Source organism: Corvus kubaryi, unplaced genomic scaffold (genome assembly GCF_017639235.1).
Source record: "Corvus kubaryi isolate FWS band 111438036 unplaced genomic scaffold, C.kubaryi_AGA036_p1.0 37232, whole genome shotgun sequence".
NCBI lineage: Eukaryota > Metazoa > Chordata > Aves > Passeriformes > Corvidae > Corvus > Corvus kubaryi.
Genome location: NW_024581066.1, coordinates 4,907,760 through 4,922,774, shown reverse-complemented (window position 1 = coordinate 4,922,774; position 15,015 = coordinate 4,907,760). Strand labels below are relative to the sequence as shown.

At 36.7% G+C, this 15,015-nt stretch overlaps 1 protein-coding gene across 6 annotated transcripts in view; it reads left to right on the top strand.

Annotated features, from left to right (window-relative positions):
• SMYD3 (SET and MYND domain containing 3) overlaps positions 1-15,015 on the top strand; it is a 396,216-nt gene that overhangs the window by 44,739 nt on the left and 336,462 nt on the right. For 3 of the 6 annotated variants that reach the window (XM_042023025.1, XM_042023029.1, XM_042023028.1), the window contains exons 2-5: positions 1,344-1,407; positions 8,425-8,532; positions 9,624-9,681; positions 13,991-14,127. In XM_042023025.1, coding sequence (XP_041878959.1) covers positions 1,344-1,407; positions 8,425-8,532; positions 9,624-9,681; positions 13,991-14,127 — 367 coding nt within the window. Of the gene's footprint in view, positions 1-1,340; positions 1,408-8,424; positions 8,533-9,623; positions 9,682-13,990; positions 14,128-15,015 lie in introns of all 6 variants that reach the window. The other 3 variants (XM_042023024.1, XM_042023027.1, XM_042023026.1) reach the window with 3 other exon arrangements.

Below are 15,015 nucleotides of genomic sequence, written 5' to 3'. Positions count from 1 at the left end.
CCAATTAAATTGGAAAGCTGAATTAATCTGTATAATGAGATTTGAGGCAGCTAAATGTAAAACACAAAGCAACACAAAGACACCATTACTAAAATTACCTTTAGAGGGGGTCAGTGGCATGACTGACCCCTCTTTCCTTGCCTTGTAGAAGGATGGAGAAGGGGCTTTGGAGGAATAACTCCTGGTGACAGTTTGTTGGGTGTGAGCTGTGTTCAGCCGTGTGCAGCTCACAAGGGAACAGTGTCGCCCAGTGAGCTGCCTGTGCTTCACTGAGGTCACAGGGGTGGCCGGGGGAAGTCTGAGGGAAAGTAGTGAGAGTTGTGCTGGCCACAGAGCCCAGATAATTGTTGTGTCTGTAATGGAAGTCACCTGCCTTCAGTTTTAACAACAAAAACCATGTACTGTTTTCTCAGCCTAATGAATGACCATAACTCACATAAGCAGCCTTGCATATTAAGAAATGAAAGTGAACACTGTGCAGTGTTACCAGAACAATGTATCATGTTCAGTATCTTCTACAGGAAAATGAGAGGGAAGGGAAGCCTCAAAATCTGTCTCATTTCTACTCACCTGAAGTAAAAATCTTTACTTATATATTTGGGGTGCAGGATTTGCTCTGTGTGTGCTTTCACATTTAATGCTTACTTACTGTCTAAAAATGTACAGAACTTCAGTGCCATTTTCTTAAGTCATATAACTAAATTAAGACAGTATCAGAAAGCAGTACTACAGTCAGGAGGTGCTTTTAACCTTTGGCTTGTGATGTGTAGGTGTGAGTTCTCCTTTTAGTTTTCATTGGATTTTTATACTTCCCCCATGAATTTTTGTTTTGTTCTCATTGTCCACTGATCAGAAGTGTTTTCTTAGAATAGAAATTTTTGCTGACATGTCAACTTTGGACTCTGTTATAAAGATAAAATTTGATGTCACAGCCACAGGTTCACAGCAAGGTCTTATTTAAGACAGATAGTCATGCTTGCTTGCTTAAGACAAGACTCAGATAGTAAATAGATTACCTAGCTGTATTGCACAGCTCTAATTATGATGTTATCTACAAAATCAATTTCCTCAGAGTTACAGCTACATGACAAAAGCAGATTTGATAACTTTCCTGTTTATCCAAAGTGGCTCCAGAGGTGCTGAGTGACACAAGTAAAGGGTTGTGACTATAGCTTTGAGCATAACTATGTACAATTTCTTCTTGCATTACAGTGCATTTTAGACTATTCTTGTTTTTAAGATATTTTTTGTGACTTGGAATATTTGGAAATTGTTAGTTAGGTAAGAAGGATAAATACGAAACTTCTTCTGTATTTATAACCCTTTTTTTTTTTTCTAAGCAGGAATGAAAATCTGCACAGGTGCTCTCAGTGCAAGGTTGCTAAATACTGTGGTAGATCTTGTCAGGTAAGATAAAAAATAACAGCTATAAAGGGTTTAAGAAAATAGGTATTTGAATACTTTTTTTACAGGATCTCCATGCATTTTGCATGTTGTCATATCTCCATACTGCAATTCATTTGTAGTTTTTGGACAGGGTGGGTAAACATGCTGCCTTGTTTTATTTGAGTGTTTTTATAACTACAAATGTAAGATTCTGACTAGTACAAAAGACAAAATGAAGTTGAAATGTGTGGTGTTTGACTGTGCTTGGTGAGAGGGGGAGGAATAATTCTTAAGCTTCATTGTTTGTAGACTGAAAGCTCAAAGCCAATTTTGCAGTAAAAGAATTTGTATTTCAAGCGTACTTTTTATAATGGTAAATTCTATATTCCAGTTTTTTAAGAGGAAATAAGGGTCAAGAGTGTGTTGAGAAGAGGAGGCCTTAAGGAAAACTGCATCTCTGAGGAGTTTTTCAAGAAGAAAAGTGGTGCATGGCAGGAGGACAAGGGACAACAGGCTTAGGTTGAAAGACCAGAGGCTCATGTGGGATACAAGGAAAAGCTCTTGACAGCCAAGAGGTGGAACAGGCTGGACACGGTGTTTGTGTGATCTGTGTGTTTGAGGGTTTGGAGACCCAACTGGATAAATCTCTGAGCTGGGTCTGACCCCAGAGCTGACCCTGCTTCGCAGCTAGAGATCTCCATAGATCCATTCAACGTGACTTATCCTGTGATTCTATCCTACAAAATAGTTCTCAAAGGTGTTCAGGCCTAAAATCTTAACTTTTATATTTGACTTGTTTTGTCACTTCGGCATGTGTGCAGCAATTGGCAGGACTTTGTAAGGTATAACAAATATGCAAAGCATAAATGACTGGGCTGAACAGAGCAGAGAAGCAGGCACCTGAGGTTTGAACCTTAGCACCTGTGGTTTGAACCTTGAAGATTGCCTTATAGAACACTTGAAGTTTGAAATGGTTCCTCATAGTTTTGCATTATGATTTCTTTTTTTGGTGGGAGGGTGAGGGTTGGTAGTGGTTGTTTTTTTGGGGTGGGGGCGTTTTTAAATTTTTTTTTTTCTTTTCCTACATAGAGCAAATTGAAGAAAATAAACTAGAAAAAATACACTAGTAGTGATAGTCTATAAAATGGAAATGAATTTAACTTTTTAAGTTAAGTCTTTGACATTCCAATGATCATGGAATGAAAGCATCATAGAATGGTTTGGGTTGGAAGGGACCTTAGAAATCATCTTGTTCTATGGGCAGACACCTTCCACTAGATCAGACTGCTCAAAGCATTGCTCAAAGCATGCCATTCGACCTGGCACTGAACACTTCCAGGGATGGGGCATCCACAGCTTCTCTGGACAACCTATTCTAGTGCCTCACTACCCTCACAGTAAAGAAGCTCTTCCTAATGTCTAAGCCAAGTGTACTCTCAGTTTGAAGCCATTATCCCTTGTCCTATCACTACATGCCCTTGTAAACAGTCCCTCATCAGCTCTTTTGTAGGCCCCCCCTTAGGTACTGGAAGGCTGCTGCAAGGTCTCTCAGCCTGTCTCCATAGGAGAGGTGCTGCAGCTCTCTGGTCATCTTTGTGCCCCCCTCTGGACTCACCCCAACAGGCCCCATGGTCTTATGTTGGGGGACCCAGTGCTGGACATAGTGCTCCAGGTGGGGTCTCACCAGAGCAGAGCACAGGGGCAGAATCCCCTTCCTTGCCCTGCTGGCCACACTGCTTTGGATGCAGCTCAGGATACAATTGGTTTTCTGGGCTGTGAGTGCATGTTGCTGGGTCATGTTGAGCTTCTTGTCAACCAACACCCCCAAGTGTTTCTCCTCAGGGCTGAGCTTGTCACATATCATGCGCTTCTATAAATAATTCTGCTTTAGAATAATCTGTAGTGTTCTCAAGATGCCACAAATCCCTCCTTTTGGGGATTAAAACACATGGAGAGGGAAAAGAGGAAGATATGTCATTTTGATTCATCGAATGGCAAATGTGTGCAACGTGCATTAGGTGCTTACTGTAGCATCAATAATAATGCCACAGGTAGATTTATTATGGGAGATCATAAGGAAAACATGGCTGTAAAGGCTATGAAAGACCAGAGTATTTGCAAGGTAAGTTTGAAACAAATCTCTTCTAGGAGAGTCATTGGTAAAGCTTCTGTTGGCAGATCTCTAATGAGAAATGAGGCTGTGCTGGCACTGACCTGCATGATCGAATCTGCAAGGTGTAATGCAATAACTTGTTCCAATTTAGATGTAGAGACAATGGAGGTAGAAACTGGAGCTTCCTCTTTGAGAAGCACAATTGTGTGAACATTCTTCAAGGACTCGTAAGGGATAGCCTGAAGCCATCTTGAGTATCTTTGCTTTGTGCTTCCAGCTCTGGGGTTCACATGCTTGAAGCCATCTGTAGTTGTAGGTGTGAATTTCAGTGACACAGGCTACTGCTGCTAAAAGTAATCTGCACTTAACATGCTGTGTATTTGCAGTTACATAATTTCTTGAACTGTTAATATAAATAAATTAATATTGAATTAATGTCTGTAATATCCTGTGATATTAGGTAGCGATAGAGAATAACAGAAAAAAAAAATTATTTTGTAGTCAGTGCAGTGAATTCATTGGGGTTGATGACTAGAAACGGATGATCCAGATAAAACTGAGACCAGCCAGATGTCTTTCCTCTTGAGGACTGTCCTCTGATTCCTATTTATTCTAATAAGCCAGCTAAACTGTTGTGCTGCTCTGGTTTTATAGCAGGTGTTGGGAAAGCTAAACCAAATGCTTTGTGCCCTACTTAGCCTCTGTAGCTTAAGTGCAATTCATTAATATGTGCACTTCTAATTGAACTAATTGGTCAACAAATAAACAGCAGGGTATTGTTGAAACAGCAGTTTGCACATTTAAAAAAGTGAATATTGGCAAAGCAGGACTATTTTGGTTTTATAAATTCAGATAACTTTGAAATCCAAATTATGCAGTTGAATTTGCAGTTTACACTTAGCTGCAGAATGATTTGATTATTTTTAGATGTATGATCCTGCAACTCAAAACACTTAGGCTTAAAACCTGTTACTTTTCTGGAGTTTTGTAATAAATACATTAAATGAAATCAGAATTAATATAAAAATCTAACTTAAAAAAAATTAATCTCAGTAGGTGTACTAGAATAAAGGTGGATTTTGTGAAAGAAACTTCAAAGCAAATGCAGCAGGGATTTCTATTTCAGAGTGCACCAAAAAGAGCTATTTTTAAAGCTGCAAATATCTTGTTAACATCTTCATTTGTTTTAAAATGTCAAGTGGTACAAAAAGCTATCTTCAGGCTAACATTAAAGAGAAGAAACAGTCTTTGGAAATGTCTCTCTTTTTGGGAATTGAAGTGAGAATAGTTGTCCTTTAAGGGAAAATGTGTATGTAGAGGCAGTAGTCCTGAAAAAATTCTATATACAAGTCAGAATATCCAGTTTTTACAAATCTCCATAATGTCTATATTGAAGATTATGAGTGAGTTGTTCCAAATTTCAAAAATTCCCATTATTTTTCTTTTTCAGGCCAGTTGAAGCAAGCTGTTTGCGCTTTTACCACTTTACTTTAAAAAATATTAGAAATGTGGAACTGGAACTTATGACAAGAGATCCTTTGGAGCGACCTTTTTCAGCTGAATTCTAATTTCAGGATTGAGTACATATAGGCTTTTTGCTTGTAATTTTTTTTCCTTTCAGTCAGACCTCGTTGGTTTTTGACCCTATTTGGCATTCCCCTGTTGAAGCCCTGTTGTAGCCCCTTTCCCACTTGTTGATGCCTAATTTCATGGGTTACCTGCCTTCCAGCAATGTTATGTTGGTTGGGTGTCTCTCCAAAGGCAGTTATCATGTCTGCTGCTCCTCATAATCACTTTTGTGATGTTTATTGATTATGGTGCATCCCACAGATTGGGGAACAATGATATATATGAGAATCCCTGAAAAATGGAAGAGTAATTTCAAGAGTGGCATTATCAAACATTATTGAAATAATGTAATAAAATGTCATAATTAAAAAAAAGACATTCAGTAAAAATTCAAACAATCTTTTGGAAATTACAGATTATTTGCTTTTAACAGATCAAAACCTTCCAATGGAAAAATACCTGCTTTGATTTCTTTTTTTTTTTTTTTTTGTTAATCAGCTCTGGTCTTTAACAGCTTTTTATTAGCACATTCATCTGTAGGAAGCATTCATTTTTTTTGATCTTGCATTGAAGACAAGGGAGACCTTTGTTTCATCAACACTGGTTTAGGATCTTTTGTAGATTCAGGCTCTGTGGGGAGACAGCAATAGCATACATCTGTGAAAGAATGGATGTGCACTGGCAAAATCACTCAGCTGCAAATATGCAAGATATTGCAGGCATTTGCGAGGGGTCTTTGCCCGTGACCTGAGCCAGCAGGAGGTGATCCTGGGCCTGGGCTCTCCAGGGAGTCATTGGAGCTGGTGTGGTGCTGGTGCAGCCGGCAGACTCTCAACCTGCCACCAGTAAAGGGCTCTGTGCTGCGCCATCTCTGAAGCCATATGGGTGCTGACCATTTTCACTTGGGTAAAGCCTGAGGGTTTGCACTTGGGATACACTGAGATTGAATGAGATACCATGCTTTGGGAGGAGATAAACGGAAGGATATTCTTTCCAAGTTTCTAAGTGTAGTGAAGCCTGGAGGAGGAGGGTTTTGTATTGCCTGGCACTGTTCACTTGCCTTTCTTTGCCTCCTTCTATCAGTGTTAATTTCTAACAGGGGAAAAAGAAATAGTTGCAAAATTGGAGGACCTTCCTTGGCATGGAGGACAAGGGTCGTACCAGGTGGCCATGTCTCTGCACTGCAGTGTTTATACTTGTGCCGGATATAGGATATAAAACGTTGACTGAAAGCCAGGATACACAGAATTAAGAAAAACCTCCCACAAAGAAATGTGGGACTAACATAAACCCAACCAATAAGTATTATTAGAGACTGACTTTAAAATTAGATCTCTCCAGGGTCACTAATCTTTGTTCTCACATTATCCTGTAATTTGTATCCATGCTGTATTGGTAGTAAGAAAAAATATTGTTGAATTTAATTTTATTTAATGCATTTGGAGCTTTCCTCTCTCTCCCTAACCAGTTGGGAATAAGTGACTGGCAGTCCCCATTCCAGCTCCTTCTGCAGAGGAATCAGAGTGATTCCTTTTTGGCATTGGTTTTGGCCAAAGTGCTGTTTCATGGAAGCCATGTGTTTGAACTATTCTTATCACATGGGAATGCTCTCAAAGAAACATGGCATATGATGCTATGTGGTACAGCATATTTCATCTCATTAGGGCTTTATTGGTTGGGTAAGTTATTAATCATTTTGATATCACCTCTAACATGCTTAAAATTCTGTGCAACATTTATGTAGAGGAAAGAATTTGACAGATAAAGGCTTACTCCTAGGAACATTTTTAGTTTAAGTTGGATAAAAATGCCAATAGAACTATATTACACAGAATGATGTCTGGACATTTACAAGCATGACCTTGTTTTTTCTAGACAAGGATAATTCTATTCAGCACTAAATACTTAACTTTTATTTGTCAGACAGCATGTGACAGTAACTGTATTTGGATTAATGCCTTCTTGGTGTCATTTTTTCCCCTTACAGAGTTATGGGTAAAAGAAATGAAATCACAAATCTCTCATGTATCTGAAAGAAATAAAAAGTTCAGTTTATTTATTATGTGCATGCCACAGGGGAAAAAAATTCCTAAATTAAATAGAATAAATGCTACTGGCGCTGAAACCTAGTTACCTGAAACAATTCCTTCACTTAAATTCAGCTTAAGAATAAATCGTGTGATTGCCTTTGGAATCTTTCTAACTTGCATGTCAGCATCTCCAGGTCTGATGTGCCCTTACACATTGCTCTGCCATTTTCTGTTTTTTTTTAATTGCTGAACATGTACTTAACATTAGACAATCATTTTCTCTGTGGCACTCACCTCACAGGAGCTGTTTTTCTGAGTTCATGTTTTTTTCCCTTACTGCATATTTGTGACAAAATGTCACCCTTCAGAAGCCCTTGGTTCTGAGTACTTGTCATTGTAGCAAATTTTTGTTGTGCCCTTTTCTTTTAATTTGCTTTTAAAACTATTTGAAACAGCTGTGTGGCTTCAAACATAAACTGCGAATATGCAAATAAAATGTGTAAATATGTAGTACGTTAATGAGATGGACTTAGAGTTTTTTTATATTATAAACAGAATTTTGTGCTTGTAGAACAGAAGACAAGAAAAAAAGTGATCAGAAATTGTTTCTTCCAACATGTTTCTTTAGCTGAAGACTCATTCTTGCGCCTCTCCTGCACTAATCTTGGGGCAGCAATGAATGGTAGAGAAAAAAAGAGACATAATTCAATGTATAGCAGCTTTCCTTTATCTTGTCATCCTGACTCTCCTCGGCAGTCTCTCCCTGCTATTCTAATCAAAGTGGCCCATGAAAGAAAAATGGCAGGTTTGGGTAATATATGAAACTAAAATATTGTTGGTTCTGTCTTCAGTTTTGGTTTCAGTGACCACTCCTGGTCTGAACTGTGAAAAATATCACCACCAGTCCTCCCAGCTGTGGGCATTGACCCCTCATCAGCTCAGGGATGTTTGGGGACAGTTTTTGCAGCACTGAAAACTTGACCATTGCATTAGAGCAGCTGCATTTAGTGAAATGAATGGACTCTGAAGGCCTCTGCAGTCTTGATTGCTGAGTGAACACATGCCTAGGGCTTTGTGTATGTTAGTTAGCATCCTTTCTGGTCCTCTCCAATCTCGTGAAGTAAGCAGCTGCATACTGTTGCTGCTTCATGCCACAACAAATGAGAACCAGTGCACATTGCTTTGAGCATATTTGTGTGCATATATAGCTATAGATAACTATATGTATAAAATATGTGTGTATGTACATAAAAAAATAGGATACAGGTTATGTAAAATAAAATGCTCTTTATTTTCTTTTTCTTCCTTTTAAAAAAATCCTGATAGAAAGAAGCTTGGCTGGACCACAAGCAGGAATGCAGGTGTCTTAAGAGCATTGAGCCCAATTTTCCTCCAGACTCTGTCAGACTTGCTGGCAGGATTGTTTTTAAACTAGTAAGTGACATTCTTTTAAATTGATTCAGTGCAGCAGATTCTGAGAAATGCTTTCTCACTCTACATTTTTAATGTAATTATGAGCTACAAGGCTGAAGTGACTGACAATGCTGAAAAAAATTGGACTGCAAATTACATTACAAGTTAACTGATTAATTTGCAGAAATGCTGAAAGGATCAAGAGATACCAAAATGGACATAATTAAGCTCAAGGGACACGTTTATTGACTTTCTTTTCTTATGTCTATGTGGTAGCATTCTGAGCTTATTCCTGCCTGGAAGGAAAATTCAGGGAGACACTGCTTTCCCTTTAATATTCCTGAAGTTATTGGTGCTTTTCTATTCACTTAATGGAAGCCTCATTCAGTGTTGTTTGAATGAGTGGTAAGGACAGAAGCACTGGTAGCTAGACTTTTCTTTAGAGGGCATAATGCCATGCTGTCCATGTTGGGTTCTCTTAATCTCAATTACTTTTTAAAATATTTTTCTAAACTCTCTTGGAAGTCCCGGGTGTTTGATATTCCCATGGTTGGATTACTTTATATGGACTAAATTTTCTGTTAGTTTAAGCAGCTTATGGATGTGTGGGATTGTAAATCAAAAGGGATTTGCTCATTTTTTTGCTGAACCTGCTGTGATGCTGTCTGTGTTGGATAAAAGTGTGGACATTTGTTGTGGACTGAGGTGATAAAATATGATTTCACATTTATTTTATACACTGTTGGGAAGAGTTTGTGCATGATAGTTTTTAAAGGGCAAATATGTACCTAGTAATAATGTGCATTAATTATAGTCACATGAACTCTGAAACTACAAACCCTCATAAACTGATTTCAATTATACTCTGAAAGGCCAAAGTTACTAAAGGTAAGCTTCCCAAGTGTTAAAAAAATTAAAATTAGTAGAAAGTGTTATAGCAACAAAAAAATTTAGGTTTTTAGGATAGTTTATGGAAAGTCCTGGACTTATGTTGATGCTGTTGGCCTTACCTAATTGTCTTATGGGTTTGTCACATGGAATAATCAATCTTGTAGAGTGTTTTCAAGACAAAGCATGCTATGTAAGTGTCAATTATCTGTTTTTCTCTACAGCTCAGACAATCAGTATGCCCTTCTGAGAGACTCTACTCTTTTTCTGATCTTCAGTCGAGTAAGTAATTGCCAGCCAGATTTCAGGAAATACTTCCAAGGTCTGCTTTACGAAAGGGCCATCTCATTTTCTTGCAGCTTGCCTTCTGAAGGTTTGCTCTGTAAAGTAACAGAATCAAAGACAAAAGCCTCTGTGGGAAAGAACAGTTATTTGAAAGATAAAAGGAAAAACATGTCTGTTGTCTTGAAGCAAAACTTTCACCTGACGTTTTGCTTTAATATTTTTATTTTCTCATTGTACAATGCACATCTTGCCTGCTCATTTTTTAATTTACCCAGTGTCTGCCATACTACGTACAGTGTCAGTATTTTTACATACATATACAAAAATACATATATTTTTATGCTGAGGTTTTACTTTTTTAGTACTTATGTGCTATTGCATAAAGCTTCAAAATAACTTCCAGAAATAGGAACAAAAGTTAAATTTAAAAAGGTTATGTTTATATTTTTCTTCTACATGACTTTTCAATAGAGAAAAAAGGTGAAATTGTGCAGTTATTACTTTTGGGGCTTCACAAGTTTCAACTGCTTGGGTAGAAAAAGATGCTCATTACAATCTCTCAGTAGAGCAAATATTGAAATAGAAAATAATTTTTTCCATGTTTTGTGGCATCTTGAAGACTTAGAAAGAAAGAAATACATCCTTGGTTCATTTTTGCATCTTGTTTAGAGGGATTTTCTGGAGAGTAATGTGAATATTTTGATTACCTCAATGTTTTTTAGTATTGAGAGTTTTGGCTAAAAACCAACTTGATCTATTGGTGTAGTTAGTTAGAAATGAAACCCACATAAACATAAAAAATGCAATACGTAGTATTAATTTTACTTCTGAACACCCTGACATTCTGCTGCCTTCTCCCAAACTGCAAGGGCAAAGACCTTAATAAGGCAGCAGATTAAAGTAGCTAGAAGGAATGCATTTCAATTATTTAAAACGTAGTGATTTTCTGCAATGGATATTCTCAAATCGTGTAACAAACATTTATGGAGAACAGATGCTTCAAATTAAGCTAAAGTGATGAAGACTATGGACTTTTTTGCTTCATGACACTGCTGGGATGCAAGGAAAAAAAATATTTATTGTACCAATGGCTGATTGCAGTGTGGCCCAGGAGGAACTGGAGGGAAGAGTCTCCCTTTACAAATTAAATACTGATCACTTGTACAGCAGTTGTCTGTAGTGCAGGCAAAGATTTTTTTGTAACTGATCATTCCGTACAAACTGGGGCTCCTCAGTACCCTTCAGGAGATGATCTCAGCTTTCCTAGACTTGACTGAATACAAGGGGAATAGTGTGATAAGTTGTCTGGAGAGAAGCTTGGTGCTGAGCATATGGATAAACGGTACAAAAAGTCTGTAGAGTGGCCAGAAGCTTCTGCTAAAATTCTCATTCTGAAGGAAATGGTGATATGGCCTGTGATACAGATGGGATCGCCATCCTCTCATGATACAGAAACAACTGGTCCATAGCCAGATAGCTTAGGAGAAGGCAAATGACAGATCCACATTTAGTGTTTCATCTGTATTTACTCTGAGTTTTAATAACAATTCCTGTGGAATCTTCTTAACTCCACAGCACCAAGTGTTTAGGACATTAGCACATTAACTGAAGCTGATGCTTAACAGACTACAGTACAAATGGTCTATGCATAACCTTATGTAAAGGTTTTTACTTGTGTTGTTTTCCTGGCTTCCTTGTTATAGAGTGAATAGATGGTCTCTATGATTTTGGGGTTAAAATAATCCAAAAGTGTTTTGGGTTGGTGTGAGAACTTGTAGTAGCTGTGATGCTTTTTGCTGCCTCTGTATGCTTCAAAAATTCCTGTTATTTCATAACAATTTCCCCATTTCCTGCACAGTTTTATGAATGGTGTTGATGAAGTTTTTGGTTTTTTCTGTACTTAGTGGAATCCATACAAAAGTCAGAAATGCATTTTTATTAGAGGCCTAAATATATAGGAGAAAAGATTTCTTTGAAGGGAATCACATGAACAGAATTCAGGCTGTAATCTGAAGCAAAAACATTCTCAAGAAGCTTCTTTGTAATAGAAGATAATGTTTCAACACTAATCAGAAATGTGACAGAATTCTAATTGATACTCCTTTCATCTTTTTTAGGTTTTGGTGTTTTTTTCCCCCGCTTGGAATTTCAAAATATTTTATTTCAAAATTGTTAATGTCACTATGCTGTCCTAGTTTGCTTTACACAATTACTTTTCAACATTACTTTATACTGTTGGTTTATTTTTAGTGTGGGAGATATATAAACTGAATAGAAGCATATAAAGTTTTATACACTTACTGAATAATTATCTGCTTAAATATGTGATACATGAAAAACCCACAAAGCATGTGGAGGCATCCAGCCCTTTATAAAGTTCTTTTCCAATCTCCATAGTTCCTTGAAATTCCTTTGTATACCCTGAATTATTCCTTTATATACCTCACATTAAGTAGGAGGGGTATCTCTGAGCATTATTACTTTTGCTAGTTCTCATTTATCTTAAGACAATTCCTTCCTTCCTTAGTTCTCTGGGCTCTCTGTACGTTAAAGTAATTCAGAAGTAGTCTTTGTTTTTACCTGCCAAGACTCAGTGTTCAGAAAATAGTTTGTTTGCTGTACTGTGGGGCAGATATTTTGCTACTTTACTTGTACAAGTATCAAAGTTGCATCATTAAATCCCCATGCCTTATTTAGAAAACTTTCCATAGGCCTTTTATAGAATTTTTTCTCCCACACCAGGTTTCTTAAACAATTGAAAAAATTTTCTTAAAAACAGAAAATGAAGACATTCACAAATTTAATTTCATTTTTCTTTTGGCCTTCTTTTCTTATGTGCTTTGGAAACGAGGTCTTGATCGTTTTCTATTAAGGTTCCCATGGGACTTTTTTCTGGATCACTAGCTCTGATGTCCTGGACAGATTCCAGTGTGGATAATTGCATTCTGCTCCCATCTCTGTCAGTTCTCCCTGAAGTTCCAGTTGGTTTTGGTATTCATGTTCACATCTGTCCTAAGCTTCAGTGTCCATTTATAACATGCTTCCTATATAATTTCTCTTCTTTAGTCTAGGGTTGTTTTATTTGCCAATAGTGAAACAAACCATGCCTTCCTCTCTTTGTTATAATACATTTTGCCATATGTTATAGATAGTTTAAGGTAAATCACATGTTGTCTTGAAAAATTACATTTGAAGGAAAAAGCTTTTTTGATTTCAAAGGAATATTATGTAAGAAATGCAAGTGTGTGTTTATGGTTTTTCTTTTATATTTTTTAAACTTGATTCAGTCACCTAAAAGTTTGCTGCTTCTCTTGAAGACACAGTCCTCATAGATATTATACGTTTCTATAGCAGAGATTTTCAATACATTGTGAAAAACATACATGTCTGGACTTCTAACATTTATATTCATTCATGCTTGCAAAATCACCTGCAAACATCCACATTGTTAATTTCACATGAGTAGTGCTGTGGGCAGCTATAGATGTTTATAATAAAATAACAATTCACCATTATGCAGAGATAAAATTGATTCACAGTGCGTAATAAATCTCTGCCTTTTGTTATAGACTGGTGCTTGAATACGTTCGGCTTCACATTCTTCATTTTGTACTAACTGGTAGGAAAAAGAAAATGTGAAGCAGGTAATCAGGCAGTGAACTTACTAGGGCAGCAGCAGTTTTACTTTCCATGTTATCAGAGACCTGATGCATGCATAATCACATAGTGAGAAAATCAGGCACGGTGATTCTATCTGCTTCAAGATTTCTATCTGTAAAACATGAATAGTGGTGCTTTATAAGAAAGTGATATTTACTTCATATTCTTTCATATTCATTGTTTACCAGTTGCTCTGTATGAAACTCCTTTTGTTTATAAATACTTTTCTGTTTCATCTGCTAGCATAAAGTGTTTCTGACACATCTGTACAGTATGAAAGTATGTACTACTGCTTAAAGTTTCAAGCATATTTCTAATGTGGTTAATGTTACAAACCCAGATGCCTAATTTTTGTGTGTATTGTCTTACATCTGCTTACACATCTGCTTTATCTATTGGCTTTTGATCTTTAACTTGCTATCGTATTCATATGATTTGGCAGTAGCAACCTGATAAACTCTACTGTGTGTTGATAGGTAACTGTCACAAAAAATGAGAAATGTCTGCCCTCTGTCAAAATTGCCCTCTGTCAAGATTAATTTTGGGACTGGAAATGTCTAGACTGTATGGCTGCTGTTGGACATTTTCAAAATGTTGATGAAATGTGTTTATGACATGGTCTACTCTTTTTCCCTTTCCCCATAAGACACTGAACGGTTAAGTGAAGAAATGAAAGATGGCCTCAGGCACCTTGCGCAGACTTTGCAACTGTATTTGAAAACTGAGATCCAGGATGAGTCTCAATTGCCACCTGCAATTGACTTTTTTCAGATCTTCACAAAAGTAAGTGTTAAAATCTGGTTGCTTGACAACTCATAAATTATCCTTTCCTCGTGTTCGCAATTTATTTCTGCGTGGGAGTTCAGTAGATACATTCAGAGTGTGATATATGACAAAGTGAATTCAAACTATTTTTTTTAAATTCAGTCAGTATTTAAGCAGAAGTATAACTTTTCTATAATTGCAACACTTCAGAATTAAAGCAGTAGCCAGAGGATATTATTTCTTTTCTTTTTTTAGAATTGTCATGTTAAAGCTGTTGGGTGAAAAAAAAGCAAGGAAGTTCAAATATAATTGAGTCAATCAACCTAAAATTTTTTTACAGTAATAAAGGGCATATAACATCACTCTTCAGCCTAGAATTTTTCTGCAAAGTGATATATATTTGCAGATATGCTCCCATGCTATTTTGTCATTTAGTAGTATATGCTAATGTTTGTGGTAGTACTGTATCCCACAAGCTGCTTTTTCCAGAGGCGTTGCAGATTATTTATTCTGAAAGACTACATGTAAAGTATTTAAAGTTAGTTTCCACAGTATGTAAAATGTTTGTTATGTTACTAACTAAGTATTGTTGGCTTTTAGTGTAGATATTTTATTCAATTCAATTCGGGAAGCTAAATTCAAACAATGCTAGCAGAAATATTTTATATGAAGAGTACTCATAGTTTTAACTCCATTTAATTTCTTTGATTCCTAATTGATTGATAAATTCTACCTTAAGATTTGTCTTAAGTTATTTATGTTTTGTTGTTTTAGTAAGTGTATTCTTATGAAGTAAGCCAAACTATAACATTTCTTTTTCTTCTGATATAAATAAAAGAGTGAGCCTCTTTGAGAGAAATGAAATAAAAATGCTATAAATTTTTTTTTTTTAACATTTAAAAAAAA